Source organism: Delphinapterus leucas, chromosome 14 (genome assembly GCF_059928025.1).
Source record: "Delphinapterus leucas isolate spDelLeu-1000000601 "Yukka" chromosome 14, BTC_Dleu_Yukka2, whole genome shotgun sequence".
Taxonomy (NCBI): domain Eukaryota; kingdom Metazoa; phylum Chordata; class Mammalia; order Artiodactyla; family Monodontidae; genus Delphinapterus; species Delphinapterus leucas.
Genome location: NC_143142.1, coordinates 41,340,001 through 41,361,318, shown reverse-complemented (window position 1 = coordinate 41,361,318; position 21,318 = coordinate 41,340,001). Strand labels below are relative to the sequence as shown.

Sequence of the window (21,318 nt, the reverse complement as noted above, 5' to 3'; positions counted from 1 at the left end):
CAAACGATCATAGTTTAAACTGTGTTAAAACCCAGTGGGTGGGAGACAGAGTAGAATATTGGCCTTACTTATGGTATTTACAACCTTAACGACTTGGGACAAGTCATTTAATTAATCTGTAAATGAGGATAATAATCCCTCTTTTATCTATTCTCACAGTTTTGTTGCCAGTGAGTTTCACCCATATGAGTTTTTATAGACTGTAAAGCATGATGCAATTGTAAGGAACTGTTATTACTTTACTACAGAAATGGATGTCAGCAATGATTCCTGCCCTCTTAGGGTTTATACATTAGATTCATAAAAAACAAACATCTGAAGAATCCCTCCAAACAATACAAAAATGTTTGCAAAGGTATTTATAACAACTAAGCACAAATTATTTTTGGTGTACACCAAGTGTGGGAATGTAAAATGAACAGAGGGGATGGGGTTTAATGTTGACAAAACTACATATTATGAATTACCCTATTCATTTATTCCCACTTGTTTGTTACTACGAAAATGTTCAAGCGTGCACCTAGATTTAATAATTGTTAACATTTAGCCGTATTTGCTTTATCTATGTATGACTATATATGTTCTTTTTTTCTGGATCTTTTGAAAGTAAATTGCAAACATCATGCCATTTCACATCTAAATATTCGGTATGCATCTCCTAACAGAAAGGACATTTACTCACGTAATCATAATACCATTATCACATCTGAGCAAGTTAACAGTAGTAATCCCTCAATATTGTCTAATAATCAGCTGGTATTCAGATTTCCCCAATTTCCTCAAAAACCTTTTTATAGCTGTTTTCTCCCCAGTTAAGAAACCACACATTATATTTACCTCACACTACGTTAAATAGTTGTCTTTTTTCTTTCATTTGAGAACAGTCTCTCCAGTTATTCCCCCTTAAACGTTAACTTTTTGAAGAGAAAAGGCCAAGAATATTCTTGATTTGTTTTGAAGATTATTCTGGATTTGTGTAATGTTTTTTCCTCAAAGAAACACTTGTTCCTCTATCCCTGCATTTCCCCAAAATTAGAATGCTTCATCTAAAGGCCTAATTAGACTCAGGTATATATTTTAGATAAGAATACTTTATTATGATGTATTATACTTCATATTGCATCACACTGAGAGACACATAATGTCCATTATTAGTAATAGTAAACTAAACAGTCTGGTTACAGTGATTGCCACCAGATAAGTCTCTGTAAAGGTACATCTTTCTCTTTGCTGTTATCAAAGGATGAAAATTGTGTCTCTGAGACTAACCTTTCTCCTAATAGTTTTAGCATCCATTAATGATTATCCTGGACCATTTTATTGGCATTGAAGAATGGTGAATTTTTAATTTTGTCATCCCTTACTGTCAGCCTTCGGTAAAAAAGAGCTTTCCCTCATCAAAAAGGCATGAACTACACTACCTCCTGAAAAATCATGATGCTCTGTGCCTTTAATTACCAATTTGCAGGACAAGAGGTTCATGTAATAGTCACTTCGATGGTGGCAACTGAAATTTTTTTCCTTTTCTGTTTTTGAGGATTGCTGTGGACTCACTGATTTTTTTTTACACTCAGTGTTTTGTTTTAAAAAAAATCAAAGTAATTACAACTACAAAGTATAATCTTTTTTTTAATTCGATGAGGCTAAATGTGAAGCCTAAGTCCTAATGGAATATAGATTGAATGGGGAGGGAGGTTAATCAGAATAATGTGGTTTTTTAAAGTATACATTATTAGAGATCCTAATCATTTTTTTTTAACTTATGAGATGATCTTTTCTGAAAGTCTCTGAGTACCTTAACCAGAGTATCACTGAAAACAAGAGTGTCAAAAAGGCACATTTAAATTGTTCTCAAAATCAATCAAAAATAATGAGGTGCTGGGAAAAAGTTGTATCCTTGATAATTACATCTATCAGTATCAGAAAACAAAAGAGAACAATCAGGAAATGACAACCCCACTCCCAAGTAGCACATTAAAAAAGGCTAATGAAAAAAAGTCTCTTTTAAAAATTGTACTAAATTAGCATTTCAAGTAAATTGACAACTTAAGCGTTGATAAAGGCCAATCTGGGACCCAAACAATGGAAGTTCTGTTTCTACTTTTATCTGCTTTTAAAAGAAATGATCTCAGTTGACTTTTTTTTTTGTTGTTGTCTTCTATGTAGATGGAAGCAGCTGTTCTAAGGGAGGTGACAGTCCTGTACTCTGCACAGGCCAGGGCACCCCTGGAGTATTATGCTTAATTTAGGGTTCTGTTGGTTAAAAGATTGACTTGGAAGAAAGTAACGGGGATAGTGAAAGTTGCTCAAAGCATTTCTTACACCATAACTCTATTTTCAGTCTGAAAAAGGGTTCATCATGTCACTGTCATTTTAGACAAGAAGTTCAGCCTGTTCTTTATAGCTACAGAGCCTAGCATTAGGACCAATGGGTGAAAAGTCGATTTGGGCCTAGAATGAGGAAGAATTCCTTCATAACCTCAGCTGTACAGAGCTGGAATGGCCTTACCTCCAAGGGAATGAGCGCCGCAAGGCCAACACTTTCAGAGGTTATAACCACGTTACTTAAAGATGGTGTATGGGGGAGAAGCGGGCAGGCAGGGGTCTTTCAAATATTTTGCAAAGAGCCTATAATTACAATAAGGAATGTTTTAAAGGTCATTTAAATTTTTTTTTTAATTTGAATTTTATACCATGGCTTTAAAAAGAAAACTACAGCACATCCCAATTGGTGTATCACTGCTTTGTATTTGGGAAATGTGAGATGTACAGTGAGATGAAGTTTAAGCTGCAACATTTTAAGACCATGGTATATTGTTTTCGATCACATTAAATTCTTACTCCATCTAGCCCCAAATTTAGGAGCTTGTAGATCAGAATATGACTTTGTTAATAAGAATAGAAAGTAACATTTTGGACGTTGTCTTAAGAGTAGCATTAGTATTTGAATTATCAGTAGTGACAAAAGCATTTTCTTTCAATGATAAAAGAAAACTTATAAACATAGATCTTCAAACATGTCAGTTCATTTTGAAGGCAATAGTAAGTGCTGGTATTTTATTATTTTGGCTTGCCAAGTCATTTTATTCTTTATTATTAGACCAGGAAAAAAAAAAAGCCCTAGTATATTCTGCCAACATATTCATCAGTCATCATTTTTGGAGACAGTTTTCGACATATTGTATGTTTTACTCTGCTAACAAGAGAAAAGACTAGCCATTAAGTTTATGTTTCTTTGTTGTTCAGCAAGGTCACATATCAGGAATAATGCTGGAAGTATGCTAATAAACAATATATAATGTAGGTCATCTGGGAGTAAGAAATATTTTCTAACTAGTTCTAAAGGGAAATATTGTTAAAAAAGGGATAGATGTTATTTACGCAACACATGTTGCTCTATATATTACCATCAAAAGCATCTTGTAAACAGCTCAGCGCAGTAAATCTTCCTTGGTGATTGTCAGGGTTTTTCAAGTCCGTGTTAGATTTAGACCTAGCACACTCAATTCACAACATGCCTAATGTACAAAGCCTGTTAGATTATATAGAAAACTGCCACTGGAAATATGCCTGCACTGCTGTGTTTTTCAAGGAATACCATCCTCTGTTTCGGAAGCAAATACTACGTTAAGTGACAATAATTAAGAAAACTTGATGTTAACAGCATTTACACTTTTGTGCTTAACTTTGATTTTGTTGAGTTCTTTAAAATTAATTGCAATCGACAGACTGATATTTTCTGTTGCTACTGTTTGTAAAACAATTTTATATGACTGCTGATGAAGTGATAATTCTATAAGAATGCCTTAACAAACTGTCATTGTGATTTTACAAATGTCATTTTCTCACTTTTGGGAGCGTTTCAAATGGATTATTTCATAAGGCTTTATTTTGTTTTCCAAGGTGGTTTTTAATTATAAATATCAAGTTTCATCATAAAGGCATTTATGTAACTGTGTTCTGGAAAACTTAAGCAGTACTTTACTTATTGAGTTCATCTAATATGTACTGAGCTGTATAGGGGACACAATAATAAAGATGTGAAATCATAAAAGCTGCCTTTATCAGAGAGCCTTGCATTTAGAATCAAGAGAGCTTATTTCTCTTCCCAGCTGTGTGGCACTGTGACATCAGGCACATTTTCCTACTTCTCTGGACCTCAGTTTCTTTATTTATGATACCAGAATTATAATAAATCCTGTTCTATCCACAAGACTTTTGTGTAAAATGATAAAATGGTATTAGAATGTTCAATATGACATGATTTCTTTATAGAAGATATGTATTTAAATGCTAGTACTTAGCAATTTCTGAAACATCATCTAAATTTCATACTTCACCTAAAAATTATCATCTCTAAATCTCTTAGCTACATTTTGTGAATCTTAACTTATTGGCTATTTTACTTAAGAATATCTAGAAACAACACTACAGTTATGTTGGTCAGAATGAAAGTGTGCCTGATCTTCAAAGACATCAGTTTCTGAAACTCAGCCATGTGTTACAGATGTTTTTTTAATACCAACTTCTGTTTTTGAGTTCAGGTATCTTTAAACATATATTATGCCAGAATTATGTGCCCTCATTTCTTCCAACTGTTTGCAACTAAAAGCATAGTGTTAGGATCAAGCCATAAGGTCATAGTAAGGACAGAGAATTTTGCCCAAGTGGCCTCACAGAAGCTTGGTTAACAACATATATAAGACCAAGGTCTCAAGAAAATGCTGTGAGTAGGTAGGGTTGGGTTTTTTAAAAATTTAAATTAAAATTTTAAAAAATGCATGTGTCTAAGTAATTCTGTCTATGCTTGTTTTCTCAGAAGAAGACCTATCAGTGCATCAAGTGTCAGATGGTTTTCTACAATGAATGGGATATTCAGGTGCATGTTGCAAATCACATGATTGGTGAGTGACACTCTAAACATTACTACCCATAGATTTTTCTCCTCCTTGTGTACGTCAGTGCCTATATAATTAAGCAGAGTTAAAGATGAATTAATTGTTCAACCATCAATGGTTTACCTAAGCATGATTGATTTTTTATTACTATTATTAGGCCTGATAAGACATTAGCACATTTTATTTTCTGCAAGGGCTAGTTTAGACTTCTGGAGAGGATTATGTATCTACTGCCAGTCAAAACACAGGTGATTAACAAATTAAACTTCTAATCATTTTTGCATTATTGAAGACTAACAGGAATGGTTAATGAACTGGATGTTAGCTTTCCATAGAGTTTTAGACAGGTTTTAATTTCAGAAGTTATTATGGTAATGGCAGTGCTGTGTGTTGCTTAAGCATCTGTATCAAAATGTAGAGTGGTGAGTTTTTGTGATAGGGAAACATAAATAATTTAAATTGCCGTAAAATAATTTTATATGTATGGTTTCAACAGCCTGGAAATAATCATTATCATAACGATCACATAAAGAATTCAGTCATCATTTTTTATTCCCCGCCAAATTTTACACAGATCTTTGTAAAAGCAGTTTGGGTAAAGATCTCTGAAGTCGCTCTAAGCCACTGTTTTCAGGGATTTTGCATTTATCCCATGGGCTAGAACTAAAAGGATAATTTTTTCACTTACTCATATTGTCCCATTATCCCTTAATTCCTCTGGGGTTACCTCCTATGTTTTTAATTTGATAAGCACTTAGTAATAACACTAAGAATTTTACCAGCCAATTAAACTTTATCAAGCAGATCTTTTTCTGCTAGTAAAATGGCAATGGCTATTACTTTATACTATATTTGTCATTCATTTGTGTTTTTACACTATGAGAGCTTTTTATTTCATACTCCTTTCATGGTGTTTTATAATACTGTGAATAATTGTGATATAGTATTTTAAAGGTCTGATCAACCTCATGGTCTCCTACTATCAAACTCTAAGAAAGGAAAGAAAATTCAACATTTTAGACTCTGGACTCGTTTTCTGGGGTAAACAAGTTTTATCATACAGCAATCAGCTGTATCCTGAGAACGTACGGTAGAAGGGTTGCTCCACCTGTCGTTACCGATCCTTAAAAGCAGCTACAACAAAACTTCTAATGCTCTTGTAGATATTAATGAAAATGAAGTCAAAAGTATGTTGGAAACTTTATTAATAGGTTTTCAATAAGATTTGCTGTATAGTTTTCAAATGATGGTCTTTAGGAGGATTATGGTTTATAAAAGACTAACTGCTTAATTATGCAAAATGGAACATATACCTAAGAGCTAAAATATTGGTCTAAAATTTTGGTCACTTTATCTCTATATTTTCCAGATTTAAGTACTAATATTATTAGTGATTTTCTTATACATTAAATGTGCCAGAATAACACTGACAGTTTTACTGAGTGTTTAGGAGATAATGACAATGTGTAAGAGAGATTGAAATGTTTCTTCTATTTTCCTTTCTATTTTGGATTCCAAAAAAATACTCTATACAAACTTTCAAAATGCACTTGGTGTGGGGGGCGGCATGGGTTAGAAAAAATGAATTCTTCTTTCCAGATAATGAGTGTTAATATTTTCCATCTCTTTATTTCTTGAGTAGAGTTTACTGGTGAGAGTCGTTAATGGTTCTGCTTTATGCTACAGTTTTACATGGGCTTTAGTGAGAATATTTCTTGGAAGTTTGCAGCCTGTGGAAAAGTTAGTGAATCGTTGTGCTTCTGATTAGTTTTATTCTGTGTAAACATGTTTCTGGTTCTGGATTTATTATTTATCCCAGGGCCCAGATGAACAAATGGAATATATTTTCAACACAGTATTAATGTTCTCTTGCACACGTAGAATCTGAATGGAATGTTGAGCGTGAGAGGAATTTTTGATTTTAGTATCATTTGTCCAAAACGTTCATTGGTTTGTCCTGGTCCTTTTTCTAAATTGCTTTATACCTTTCCCTTAGTATTTCTCTTAATATTCCTTGCATCATTAGTGCTTTCCCAAAGCTTTCCCCCCTCTACCTTATGGTGGATTAATATGACACTCATCTCCTCTTGGGATCTGAGCGTTTAACAATTCACCTTCCATCAGAGAAGCAAATTCTATTCCTTTTCACAGAGGGCCTACTTAGTTAATATTCATGCTTTTTTTAATAATAAAATATGTAATTCTCTTGCACTTGAGGCCCAAACAAATGAATAGTATCCATTTAATTGTTACATCTGTTGACCATGCATCCAAGTCCCTACACTTCCTCCACATTGTTAATATCTAGAGAGAGAGAATGTGTAAGGGGAGGATGTCACAAAGGCTAAGATATCCCTTTTTAAAATCCCAGTGTGATGCTTAGTTTTTCAGATGAGGCAGGCAGCATGATTTTGTTGGCTAAAATACCTCCGTTGAGGGTAGGTATTTTTAGGTTGTGTATCTTTGTATGTTTTTTGTCTAATCAAAAAATAATCTCAACCAGACATTTAGCAGGGAAGAGAGATTAGAGGCTATCTGAAAAGCCTCTTACTCTTTTTGTTAAGAGGGTCTATAGTGTTTTTACAGATTTTGTTTTCCATTTCAGTCAGTCTGCGGAAAGATTATGTCACCTGATGGAAAACAAGGTCTGCAGATGACTCAGTGAGGTGTAACTTTAAATCCCTTCTTTGACCAAGTCATTTGCATTTGCTTCTACGTAGCCCACGTATTTTAATGCAGTTTCAATGTCAGGGAACCTCCACGCTTCTTTCCGGATATGCTAGTCTCAGGCTTTTGGCCAGGGACATTTGTGAAAGGAAAACCATCAGTGTTTCTACCAGGTATACACTGGAGATGCTCTGCATAAGTGCCATTTTGCAGCTAGGTGTGAACACATGGTTTGAGTTGCAGGAATAATTACTCAATAAAAATGCATTCGGGATTTGACTTATGTCTATTAAGGAAAAAAAGAAAACCTCAGTCTGGATTGCATTTTGACACAGTTTCAGTAAGAAATCAGACCAGTGGCTATTTAGAGGTTTCTCTTCTCTTCTTCTTTACACACACACACACACACACACACACACAAAGAGCTACGAAACATTTTAACAGCTTTCCTGGGGAAAAGATTTCCCTCTTTTAAAGTCTGCACAGATGAGAAATTTTTTCTTGTCTTCCTTTGTTCCTTTCACATAGTTTACATTGGCTTTTGACCTGAAAATACAGAAGGGAGCCATTGTGCACTGTGTCCTTTAACTCATTATTCACTTGTCTCTTCTTATCAGCACAGTAAATATTTATTGTTTTTTTTCCTCTTTGAGATTTCTGTTATTATTATTATCATTGTTGTTATTATTATTTGGTATGGATTAGCACAGATCGTGATGGGACCAGAGAATGTAAATGTGTTTAACCCAGGAAAGGGATTGCCTCATATAAAATTATGAGGCTCAACAGCAGTAGAGCAAATTTGTAAGTGCTCTGAATAAAGGGTTGTTAAGCATGCGACGATACAAAGAGATGACATTGCCAAGAACTATTTATGAGAAGCTTAATTTTTTCACTCTGATAATTCTTGACCAATAGTTACCAGCCTCTAATTATCTATTTTAGTTAGAAAGAAATTTCGATCACTACGGAGGTTGGCATTGCAACTAGCGCATAAATCCCCAAAGAGACCAATGTGTTCCAAACAGCCACAGACAACTGTCTCATGAAACAGAGGGAGCAAATTGCGAGCGGCTGGTGGTAGACAACCGGCAGTAAGCTCACCATCGAAGGCCAGTTAGCTTGACAAAGAAATGATCAAAGGGGAGAAATACCATTATCCTTGGAATTGATGGCTACAGTCATGGCCTTTGGAGGACAAGTGGTCATTATATAGCTATGGCTATTTCCAGCCCTTGCTTTCATAGTTCTCATATGGAGAATATGAAGGGAATGAATATAAACCATTTACCTAAGAATTGTTGTTAAAAATTGACTTAGAGATGGTTACTTAATAATTTTTTTCCTGTTTTTCATCTGATCAGAAAGACGAGTGATGTAATAGCAAAATTGTATCTAAGGTGGTAGAGTACGCTCTTTTGCGAAGAAATAGGAAAATCCACAAATAGTCATTAACAAACATGTCCCAGATCAAGGGCGATGCTTAGAGTATTTGGATGAAGCAAACGTATTTATCTCTTAGAAAAGCAAAGCTAGAATTTGGGACTATGAATGACAACTAATACAAAAACACAGATGCATAGGTATTAACTATTTTTATTCAAATCTCTAATACTCAGTGCTTTATGGATAGTTACAATTTTTTTTTTTTTTTTTTTTTGGCGGTACGCGGGCCTCTCACTGTTGTGGCCTCTCCCGTTGCGGAGCACAGGCTCCGGACGCGCAGGCTCAGCGGCCATGGCTCACGGGCCCAACCGCTCCGCGGCATGTGGGATCTTCCCGGACCGGGGCACGAACCCGTGTCCCCTGCATCGGCAGGCGGACTCTCAAGCACTGTGCCACCAGGGAAGCCCGATAGTTACAATTTTTAAAAGATCATGAAAAGATTCAAGCTTTCCACAGTGCATGTGGGAAGATATCTCTACCCATGTATTATGTTACACATGCTATGAAGGACTGATATCAAGCCAAAAGGAATGCATAGGCCAGTTTTGTACAGTGTGGTGGAATTTTAGTCTGTGCTTGTGGCAGGTGACATCCGTATGTTCTGCAATTTGTTTGGTGCCCAGGGTCACAAATGGCATTTCCATTTCTTTAGTGGATGGTGCGCTACGTACTAATCTTCATTATAGTTCCGTGACATTCAGCATCACCTCTGAAACATTTCAGCTTGAGTGCTCTTGCTTTAGAATAGACTAAAACCAATATTTTGAGGCCTATAATGGTTTTGGATTTTATGTGTCTGAAGGGGAAATATCCAAAGATATGGATCTCTGCATAGGGAGATAAAGAGCCATGTTTCACTTTACACTCTCAGCTTTCATTGGCTGCTTTTTAAAAAAAAATGAATAGAATGAATCTACAGTAGTGCATGTATGTGTGGGTGTATAGATAGGTGTCCACCTGCACTGTCCTAAGGTTCTCTGGAGTTTACATGAATTCTAAATGAGAAGACTATTGAATTTTTTTTTTTAAGTCATCTTCAGTTGATTGCTTACAAAACTCGGGGAAGTAAGAAACAAGCATTTGGTGTTAAATATGTTGAAATACTGGCTTGTTTCATCCGGAGCTGAATTAAAAAAGATGAAATCTGGGCAGTTTAATGGTAGCAGAAAGCTACCCTCATGTGGGCAATGCTGGCTTATTTGAAAAGCCCATAAAGGGTTTCTACATGGACCATACAAAAGGGATACTTTCTCTTTAATAGCCATCTGTACAGGAGAGATGAGAAGTGGGCCAGGTCATCTCTCCTCAGCTGTCATGATATTAACGTAGGTAATGGAGCAAGGTCCGCGCTCTGCTGGGTGTTGTTTTTTATAGATGTTCATCGATTTACACAGATATTTCTATTTATTTCTTAGAGTTGGTCCAAGTGAACCAGGCAGAATAACAAACACCAAAGCATTTCAAATGACTTTATCTTTGTTTGCCACGTAACTTTTGTCTAAAAAATGGTGTCACACCTACCGTGCAGATGGCTGCATGATTTGTAAAGCAGCCAAAACATTTAAACAAATATGTGATGTGGGGGTAGATTAAATAAAGGATAAAATGGAGTGTGGGCCACAAATTCTAATAATCAGATGATTTTAAGTTGTATGAAGTGTGGAATGATGGTCACAGTGACAGCAAGGAAGCTTGCCAGTGACAGCAAGGTGCCTCACAGCTCTCAGGATGGCGCCTGTGGCCTGGTAGGCCTCAGTTTGAGAACCGCACATTTGCTGTACAGCTGACAGCTCTGTATGGGGACATCAGATAAAACGTATGTAAAATGAAGTGTTATTGCTTCGTATGAAATTGTTCAGAGAGGGAATTTGCAGACAGTAACTGAAAACAGAATTCATGGTACCAGTGAAGCAGACTGTAAATATGAAGAGGGTTTAATTATCTGCACAATTTAACAAAAATTCAAGACGTATTCAGAAAGGACATACGCAGGCATAAATAGAAAACATAGCTACACTGTTTACCAAGTGCAAAGTGGTGGCACAGGAAATTATCAAGCTCCGCTACCGTGAGCCTTTCTAAAAACAAAGACAATTTAATATGAAAGCAAAAGGATCTTTTCAAAGAAAAAATAACCTGTTTGGAATAAGATACAGTTTTCAAGAGCTCATCCTGATTATTTGGATTCTTATTTCGGAAGCAACTTTTCAAGGAAATCTTTGAGCCTCTCTGTTATTTCAGTGTTAAGCTTTTAAAAGACAAATCAGGGTGTTTATCCTTGTTTTGTGTTTTAGCCTGCACCTAGCAGCTTTGATTTACAAGAGTAAAAATACTTGCAGTTAGTGGAGTTTCTAATTTACAAGCGCCTAAGAAAGCCTCTTAGACATTTCTCCTGATGCTAATTTTCTGTGAGCCTGGGGGTTTTCACTGAGCCCACTGACAGATGGAAGATACAGTTTCTTGTTACTTTTTAGAACACATCGTCCTAAAAGAGACCTCAGAAGAACGTTGTTCCCAAGAAGAATTACGGGATGCCAGCCTTCCTTCCTAAGCTCCAAACAGAGACGCTGGGCAGAGTCTGTGGCAGATAGAAGGTTCCATGTGACTGTCTGAGAGACGTTGGTAGGGCTTCTGGCTCTGTTTTTGTCCTCTCCTTTGACTTGCAGTAGAATATGCCACGGGCATATCCGTTTCCACTCACCAGTTTGATATGTTGTTTATCAAGTGTGGGTGTCTGTTTCTGCATGAAGTTTGCAAAACATTTCTCAATGGAGGGCAGGGAAAGTCATCAGCAAAAGATAAAAAGATGCATCCCCAATCCCCGCACACACACAGGCCCACATACACATAGGCATCGTGACCTATTTCCACAGGATCGGCTCAGACACATAAAAAGAAAAGGTCTCTGATGACCTATTTCCATAGGTTATTTCCTACTGGGGGGGGGGGGGCCAATCATAGCAGTAAACAAAGGAAAGGGAGCCAGTATGGAGAGTAGGCGTTGAACTTCAGCTGCTCATATTGTTGCATTTGGTGAGCTGATAGGGCTTCCTAGGTCACCTTTAGAATTATGCCTATGACAGCAGTAGCTACCTGCCAAGATTGCAAGGTATCTCACGGCTCTCAGGATGGCGCCTGTGGCCCAGCAGGCCTCAGTTGGAGGGGTACACATTTGCTGTACAGCTGGCGGCTCTGTATGGGGCAGCCGTGTGGGCTGTTAGGGAGCTGGAAAGGAGACAAGCATGAAATTTCTTCTAACCCCAACTCTGTTTTTCTGTACTGTTGGCTGCTTCTCAGTTCCTTGACAAAAAAACCAATCAGGCACCCTTTAATCCGCCTGTGATTACCACTGGTATAAAAAGAGAAGCATAATGAGGAAAAATGCCTCGTTTTGTTGCCTTCAAAAGCCAACAAATTGGAGTTAACTTGACAGGAAGTGGCTTAATAATTAGATTATTTATTTATTCCTGACACATATCCCCCTGTTACTAGTCTCAGGAGACCCTGTAGATGGTACGATTTTCAAGCTGCCATTACTTCGCTGTCTTCTGTGAACAAAGAAGCTACTGTCTATCAGTCAATTAAATGCACTCTTTAAGCAGAGGCTTCGAAGTCCTCAATGGAGAGAGCCCTGGGACGCTGTGGCTGATGATTCCTTTCTCTGTACTGTACATCACACTCTCAACTACGGTCCCCACAGAGATGGAATAAAGTCAGGCATTAAAATATCACTTGTTGATTTGTTTGCTAATGAAGAGCCATTGAAATGTTTGTGTATTTCTATGGCAAAATTGTTGATAAAAGGGCTGACATGCCTGTGTATCTTAGTTCATCTGCCGTGAGTGCTTATTTAAGAATTATTAAAATTAAATTCAACAAAGAACAGAAATTTTTTAAAAACCCGGAGATAACAGGAGTTTTCTTAACTATTTTCATCAAATTAAGTAACTAAAGGCAGGAAAAACAGAGATGGCATCATTTCAGTCCCTTGCTTCCGTTGCATTCATCCAAACGCCTTGTCTTCTCTGACTTAAAAATGACATTTAAAAAAAAATTTTATTGGAGTATAGTTGATTTACAATGTTGTGTTAGTTTCAGGTGTACAGCAAAGTGAATTAGCTATACATATACATATAGCCCCTCTTTTTTTTTATTCTTTTCCCATATAGGCCATTACAGAGTATTGAGTAGAGTTCCCTGTGCTATACAGTAGGTTCTTATTGGTTATCTGTTTTATATATAGTAGTTTGTATATGAAAATGTAAGTTTTTTTCAGAGAATCTGGGGGGCACACCTTTTAAGTTGGAAAAGATATTAGAATTTCTTTGTGAGGATACTGTACTTGGAAATTTTTTATAAGATGAATAGCATTTTGGTAGCGATTTCTCTAACTCAGTGAAATAGGTACAGAAGTTTTTCTAGGGAGCTTAGTGGGGGCTTTTACAACCAAACTAGGAGAACATCTGTGACACATCAGACACAATCTCACAGCCCCGTGGATTTTAGAGAAATATGACTTTCCTTTTCTCTATGTTCCTCTTTCTGTTTTCTTTTCCTCTTTTTGCATTTTCTTTTCTCAGCATTACTTTATTTCCATCTAAGTGGTGGTGACTTTTCAACCACCACTTAGTGAGGGTTTTTATCCCTCAATATATTCATCACCTTCTTACTACTTCCTGTTTACTATGTACAAAAGCATGCCCTTGCTGGATCTCTCTGGCTCCCATTAATTGGTTTTTATTTTAAGAGTACATCTGTTGTTAGGTTGGAGGGCTACAGTCTGCTTAGGCTGAAAGACTCAGATAATATTATGACAGCTCTCTGGTGAAATATTTAGCTATGGCTCTGCCATTTAAAGGAAAAAATTTGGAATTTAAACGAAGGCCGCCGAACACTGAAAAGTATCCCCTCTTCTTTGCATCAGGCTTCGTAACTGTAATCAAGGCTTTAACTATACTGTTCATGATTACCTGACAACAGGCTGTAAAGAATTAATTCAGGCCCACCATCAAATGGCCGTATTCTTTATTTCTATGCTGTTATTCCAAGTCATTCTGTTAGAAAAAGCTTAGATACTCGGAGGTGTTCTATAATAGAAAATGAATTCGAAACCCTTTCATTAATTGGTGATTAATATATTTCAGGATTAGTTTAAGCAGGGCCCTACCTCCTGCCCAGTCAAGTATGTTCTGGTTAATATCCAATTACCTGCACCTTCATAGTTATTATGTCTTAATATTTCAGATATGATAACCAGAAACTTGAGAGTCATGCTAATGAGGATCATAGAACAAGAATTAACCAATGACATACTCAATGATCCTTAGTGAGGAAAGAATCTCTTTTTTTGCCTTAACACATTGCTTCAGCATCTTCTGGGCACTGACTGAAAAGTAAGACTTTGAACTACAGCCAGGCCAGAATGGGAGAAACGAATTGTGTTCTTCTTTTGCATAATAGTAACCTGAATGTGCCGTATGAAAGTTCACCTAAGAACATGGTTTAAGTTCATTTTATGAAGAATCAGAATAGGAAACAGAGTGCCAGTTTCTATTTCCCAAACAGGAAACATCATCTCCTTTATCTTTTCCTTCTAACAAAGCTAAAAGTTGTTACCTCTTCAAAGGATGTTTTAATTCAGATGAATTTGGAATGCCTTTAATAGTTCACTAAGGAAACACCTTTCCCTGCTACCTTATATCGTCTTTCCAACCCCCGCCCATGTATCACGATGCTGTACACATGTTACATCTCTATTTAATTTTTTTACAGGTAATTTCACTTTTGTACAATCTGACTTGGCTCCCCGAGCAGTGCCTTCTAGGGCAGTGTGTGCTGCATCAAACCACATAGCTTTCAAGTGTGCACGTTGTATGTTGCCCCTTTATATGCTGTATTGTAATGAAGCCGCATCAGTAACTTGCAGTGAAGGGTGATTGTTGCATGGGGATGACTACTACACCTCGGGGTCCATTTGCAACAGATTATTCTTTTTATTGTTGTTATTACTTCCCATCTCCTTTACTCTCTTGCCCCTGAACTTGCGCTTGGCCACCGGTGCAGGTGCAACCGCAGAGGGCATCTTAAGGAACATTGCAGGCAGCATTTTTTCTCTTAGGCACATACCAATCACCATTCAGTTCCAAACCCAGATACCCTGGGTGGCTTGGTGGGCCTTTATTGATCCTCCTTTACTCTGTGGACTTGGTTTGTAATGTTTCCCATCTTCATCTCCTCAGAAGAACAAATTTACTGTGAATAAAAGTGACCCATTTCCTTTCACACGTTTCGTCTAGATGTAATAAATTTGTCGTCAGGATGATCAACTCATTTGTCCCTTCCCCCAAAGAGATTTAATAATTTATAAAGGGGGCTTAAATAGGATCCCTGTTTAAGGAAAAGATTTGTATTTTCCATATCCTCTTGGGCTTCTTTAAAACATAGAATAGGGCTTCCCTGGTGGCGCAGTGGTTGAGAGTCCGCCTGCCGATGCAGGGGACAGGGGTTCGTGCCCCGGTCCGGGAAGATGCCACATGCCGCGGAGTGGCTGGGCCCGTGAGCCATGGCCGCTGAGCCTGCGCGTCCGGAGCCTGTGCTCCGCAACGGGAGAGGCCACAACAGTGAGAGGCCCGCGTACCGCCAAAAACAAAACAAAACAAAACAAAACAAAACATAAAGTTATTATGAGCGTTGTACATAGTAGTAATGTCTCTACAAAATAGCCTGTTTCCTGCCCCCAACCGACTGCTGTCACTCAGTAACTAATAAAAAAAATAGTGTGGATTTAAGTCAAGGATCCTGTGTTCTTATTAAACAGAGTTATGAACAAGATTTTAGCCTGGGTATAATTATATGCGAATTCTAATCCCTTTGTTGTCATAATTTTAGTACCTGTGTCCATTTGTTTTTCCAAATGGTTAGGTCAACTGTTGTTCTGTTTTTCTTTTTCTAAGGCTGAACTACTGTGCAGCATTCAAACTAAAATGTAGAATTAGAGCTGACACACCTTCAATTGAACTATCAAGTCTTTTAAAACTGCTTGGCCGGTGACGCCAGGCCTGCGCTGTTCAAGTGTACACACTTCCGATTGTGGGCCAAGGAGCATTGATTTTTAGCTGTCATTTCTAGTGCACATACTGTAGAATTGAAATTTAAACCTTAATCCACTCAGTAATGCAATTAATTTTTAATGTGCAGTAATACTAATTGAAATAGCCTGAATTTAGTAAGTCACCACAAGACATTTTCTAAAGCAAGAGTCTCCACTGAGAACAGGGGAGGACAGATAATCATTGTCACAGTGTTTACAGGATAAGCGCTCACTTTGCAGGCCTCCAGTGTTAAGGGGGTGTTCTTTAAATTAGACTATAGTGTATCTCTTTGTGAATAGAAATATCTTTTCAGAGAGAATTCCTACTTTCTACCCACTGCAACAGGCTACAGAATTTCTGATTAACTATTTTTTTTAAAAAAGCATAGTTTTAGTTAAAAATATCTTAACAGACTAAATGCAAAATTGTATTAACCCGTTCTTCTAAAAAATGCAATTATGAATAGTTGCAAATGAAATCACCTGCCATCAATGTCATGGTCAAAAGCAACGTCACAATGGGTAATCTCATTATATGATGTGTATTTGAGATACTATTTCCAGATTTGATGAATACATGTACTTTATCAGCTGTCTGTAAATCTGTTGCCTTGTTTTGGTGTATTTATATTCCTGTGAACCAAAAACACCCCCTACTTTCTTTTATTTTGAACAGTGTTCCTTGGCATGCTCTTTCAAAATAGCCTTTTAAATGTTTTGTGAGGTTTTTTTTTTCCCTAGGCCAGAGCAAAGCAAATTTTGCACAGTAAAACCAAGTAGGTTTCCAATCATTTCTACACTAAAAAGGTTCTCTAACCACATTTATCTGCTAGTAAATGAGGACTTTTTAAAATGCATCAGTTCTGCTGATGAATGGGCTTGCAGAGTGTTCAAAATGAGCAGAAGCATTAAGTTTTAGAAAAAAGGCAAGCACTGTGTATCATGTTTTCATGGCTCTCACATTATAGTATTTAATAAGCTGATGGTGCTGTTAAATATTTAGTAAAGGTTCCCTCATAACCCTGCCTTCTACTCAAATGGGATTTGAAGACATTTTTGCAGCACATAAGTAAAAACGATGTTACAGAACTTGAGGCAGTTATAGCGTGGCATATTATCTAAATGAAGTGTGGGTAACACGGTACAAATGAGTTCAGCAGATTCACACCTAAAAAAATACCTAAATCAATTCCCATTCTTTGGATTAAGGGTTCGAACTGGCTTTCATTTTGTCACTGTTAAGTCAAAGTGCTGTTGGGATTATTTACATAGAATCTTAAAATGATATTATAGCATACTTTTTAAAAAGGAGGCTCTTATATTGTAATGATTTTGAGCCATCCTAGTATCAGTTGAGCTTTAAAATAGACATTTTTTTCTTTTTCACTAAATAGAGAGAGAGGAAGAAAAAGAGATGAGGAAAAGTCAATTTATAGTTTATTCCGAGCATATTATGAAATCCAACTGGGGTATAGTAAGTGAAGTCTATACAGCATCCGTTTGGGGTATGCTAGGCAAACACCAAATCTTAGACACATACTGCTGATGTAATGCATAATGAATCACCTTTATCAATTTCTTCTTATAATATTTGATGGTTATTATCCAAATAACAATAATTGTTCTTTTAATCTGGAGTGAGAATTGGTTTCCGGGATCCTTAGCGAACTATTGCCAGTAAATAATGCTGCTGACATCATGACTGTTATCATGTTGGTGGCTTAGAATTCACATGTAAACCTTTCAGTGCTTAAGTGTATGATGAGTTTCGAAAGTATAAAGTTAAAGGCTGTATGTAGTTTGTCCTATATGTGATGCATTTGGTTCTTCTAGGAGCCTGTTTGCTCAATTCTAATTTTCATCCTGTTTTATATGCAGCCAGTGACCACAGTATTCATTCAAACTGCAGAGAGACACATCTCATCTGCAAAGCATGGCTTACTGATCTTATGTGCTATTTGTATACTCATAAGAAGAAACATAGGATTCACGTGATTGGGGGGGAAACACATTTCTTTTTCGAATTATATATGTCACGTGTATGTTCATATCAAGAATTTCATAATGAAGAATGGATAAAGGAGATAGCTTTAGGTATACATGAAGCAGAGGGGTAGGAAAGGGATGCGGGATTCATCTAGAGGTGTGTTTAATATTCAATGCTTGATGTATGTTGACCCCAGGTTACAAGAGTAGAAAATCCCATTTTCCGGCTTGTTTCAAATGTAGTAAAAATGCTGCTTCAGTTGCTTTATGCTACTCACATTGGGAAAGGTGCTTATACTGTGATAATTATCATCAAGGAATATTAATGCGTTCAGCATTTGTAACCCAAAAACTCATTATAGCTTAAGCTGTGCATCATCTGTGAAGAGAGAACTTTGCCAGAATTCGCTCTTCACAGGGGTTGCCTCCTGCTTGCTGGAGTGGCCAGAGTACTGCAAGAGGTCACTTAGGCTATTTTTGAAAGCTGAGGTTTTGCAATTTTTGAATCGCTACCTTCTGCCTAAAAAGCTTTATTGTTCTTGCCACAAAATGTCCTCCTTCTAAATGAATGCAGAGTGAAGTGCAAATAATAATAATAATAAAATAAGAGAACTGTGTCTTGTCATGTAGAATCCAAGAGGGTCTGCACATAGATTCCATACCAAGATAATTGAAGTATTGGTGTCTTTCCTTCTGTCATTGAGCAAAGGGATTCATTTACACCAGTTTCCTTAATGCAGGTGCCCTTGGGTTTCAGATAGAAATGCCCCCACTGGGGCTCCACTTCACAGCCCTCTGGCTGGAAATTGTGTAAATAAGACTGCAGGGTCACCCTTCCTTTTTCGGCAGCAGTGTCCTTAATTAGTCTGTGACAGTCTTTCACATGAGCCTGCCCTGTTCCTGGGATCGTTTCTCACACATCCAAGACATCTGTGATGCGTACATAGGTGTTTTTGTATGTGTGTTTAAAATTATTCCAGGAGGTGCATATACTCAAGTGATGGGAAGGAACATCTCTGGGTGTGCCCAGAATCCTATAACTTAATCTGATCAAAAGATCTGGCTAGGTAGCTCCCTTGTAAATTGTAAGTGGTTAGTTTCAGAAGAACATTGTGCCCTCACCTGAGGTGGGCAGCTTGTTGAAAAGGGAGCTGTGTGCCTGGGATATTTTTATGTGATTAAATCCCATTATTTTTCTCCCACTGATCCCTTACTTGTCATTTCCCACAAGCAACATTGCTCCCTGCTGCATGTTATGGTTTGTGTTGGGCCAGGTGGAGAACACTGATACTCCGTTCTATCAGGCTGTCTGGCTTTGCAGGACTGCTGTGTTTCTGAGGTCAAGTTGTGAACCTGGCCTTGCTCCTGGGAGGACTAGAAAAATATGTTTCATAACTTCCCGTAGACCTATGCGGAGAGTAAGAAGGAAAACCGTGAAGCCCATAGGCTCAGTTTAGATGAGCTGTGAGGTTGGAATTCATCAAGCAGGAAAGCTCACTGTTGTTTAGGAAGCTTCCTTACCGTGAGGGGTCATGGCCATCGGTGCCCGGTCAGTCATAGCTGAGGGCATTGAGGGACAGAGTAATCATTCAGATAGCCCAGCAGGCGCAGACACACAAGTTGATAATCTGGAATCAACTTGCTGGAATAAAAACTTACTTCCCTTTTAAAGTTACTTCCATGCAGGGTTATTGATAGAATGAGTACCTGAATTCAGTTATGATATTGTATCCTTGTTCCACTGGAGGCAATTTGGTTTTTTTTTTTGTTTCTGTTTGTTTGATTTTTGAATGGGACAGAATCTTTGTTTTATACACTGGAGCACTAATGCCACAAAATGAATGAATGTCCTGAACCAGAGACCTATTCTCAGTAGAGTTGGGCAGGGATGCTGACAGTCTAGCTGAGAGATGCAATGGTGGCAGATCTTCTGTGAGGATGTAAACTTAATGATCTTTATGAATTTTGAGCAACTCGTAACTCTACTTCCTCACCCAAAGAAGCATTATGAAAAGATTGCTTCTAAATCCTTCAGACATTCTCTGCACTTGTGATAGATGCCATCCTCCTTACCTCGAGGCGTTGGAAATGAATGTGGGGGGGGGGGTTTGTTTTTTGTTTTTTGCAAGAGTTTAAAACGTATACTTTAAAAGGAGCAAATTGCATTTTCATGTTTAAGTTCATTATTTGCACTTGATGTGGTAAGATCCAAATGTGAAGAATTGCTTTTGACGTTATTTCTGTGTCTGCTGCATCCTAGGATCCTCGCATTATTATGCTGAAGTGCACCATCGCATGGAATAAATGTGATGTTGGAAACCTGGCGATATCATAAGATCGCATTCTATGTCCAGGCTGTTTCGGTTAGTTGTAACTTCTTCAGTTATTGAAACAGCTTAATTTAACTTAGTAATGACACAGTCAGTAAAATTGTGTGCAAGTATATGTGTCTTTTATGAAAAAATTATAATCTTCCAAGTTGTATCGGTTTGTTTAGAGGCAAAAAAACTTTTCTCTCTTAATGAAAAGGTAATTTTAACTTTCTTTAAAGCCCTGTTCTACCTAATCTGTGTCTTGAACTCTCACGTGTTATGTTATGAACTAAAAGTACATTCATTTCAAAGGTCTTAAATTATATGGCTGATTTCTGAATTCCAATTCAAATTTTCTGTCAGTAACTATAGTTTTCTAATTTTTTAATGGCCTTTCTTTAAAATAAGTTTTTATAGTTTGTGTATTTATGTGTGTGTGTGTGTACGTACACATGCACACATATCTGTATGTAGAACTGCTGCCAACCCTTTTCACCAAAGACCTACTGGTGCACCACTCCCTGTGTTGTGTTTAACCTGTTTCCAGCAGCTCAGAGAGATGGTATAAAAGTGAAATGAGGGCTTCCCTGGTGGCGCAGTGGTTGAGAGTCCGCCTGCCGATGCAGGGGACGCGGGTTTGTGCCCCGGTCCGGGAGGATCCCACATGCCGCAGAGCGGCTGGGCCCGTGAGCCATGGCCGCTGAGCCTGCGCATCCGGAGCCTGTGCTCTGCAACGGGAGAGGCCACAGCAGTGAGAGGCCCGCGTACCGCAAAAAAAAAAAAAAAAAAAAAAAAATAGTGAAATGAAAACCATGGAGCTTATATTGGAGTCTGATGTTTGAAACAGAGATATTAGAAAAGGATGGTTTTTGGCTTGGCTCCCTTTTTAGATGTAAATGCTGCTTCATTAGGACTTGGA

General features: G+C 37.6%; 1 protein-coding gene across 1 annotated transcript in view; it reads left to right on the top strand.

Annotated features, from left to right (window-relative positions):
• Positions 1-21,318, top strand: part of ZNF521 (zinc finger protein 521) — a 279,567-nt gene that overhangs the window by 141,819 nt on the left and 116,430 nt on the right. The window contains exon 5 of the mRNA XM_089895014.1: positions 4,820-4,904. Within this exon, the coding sequence (XP_089751140.1) occupies positions 4,820-4,904 (85 nt within the window). The remainder of the gene's footprint in view (positions 1-4,819; positions 4,905-21,318) is intronic.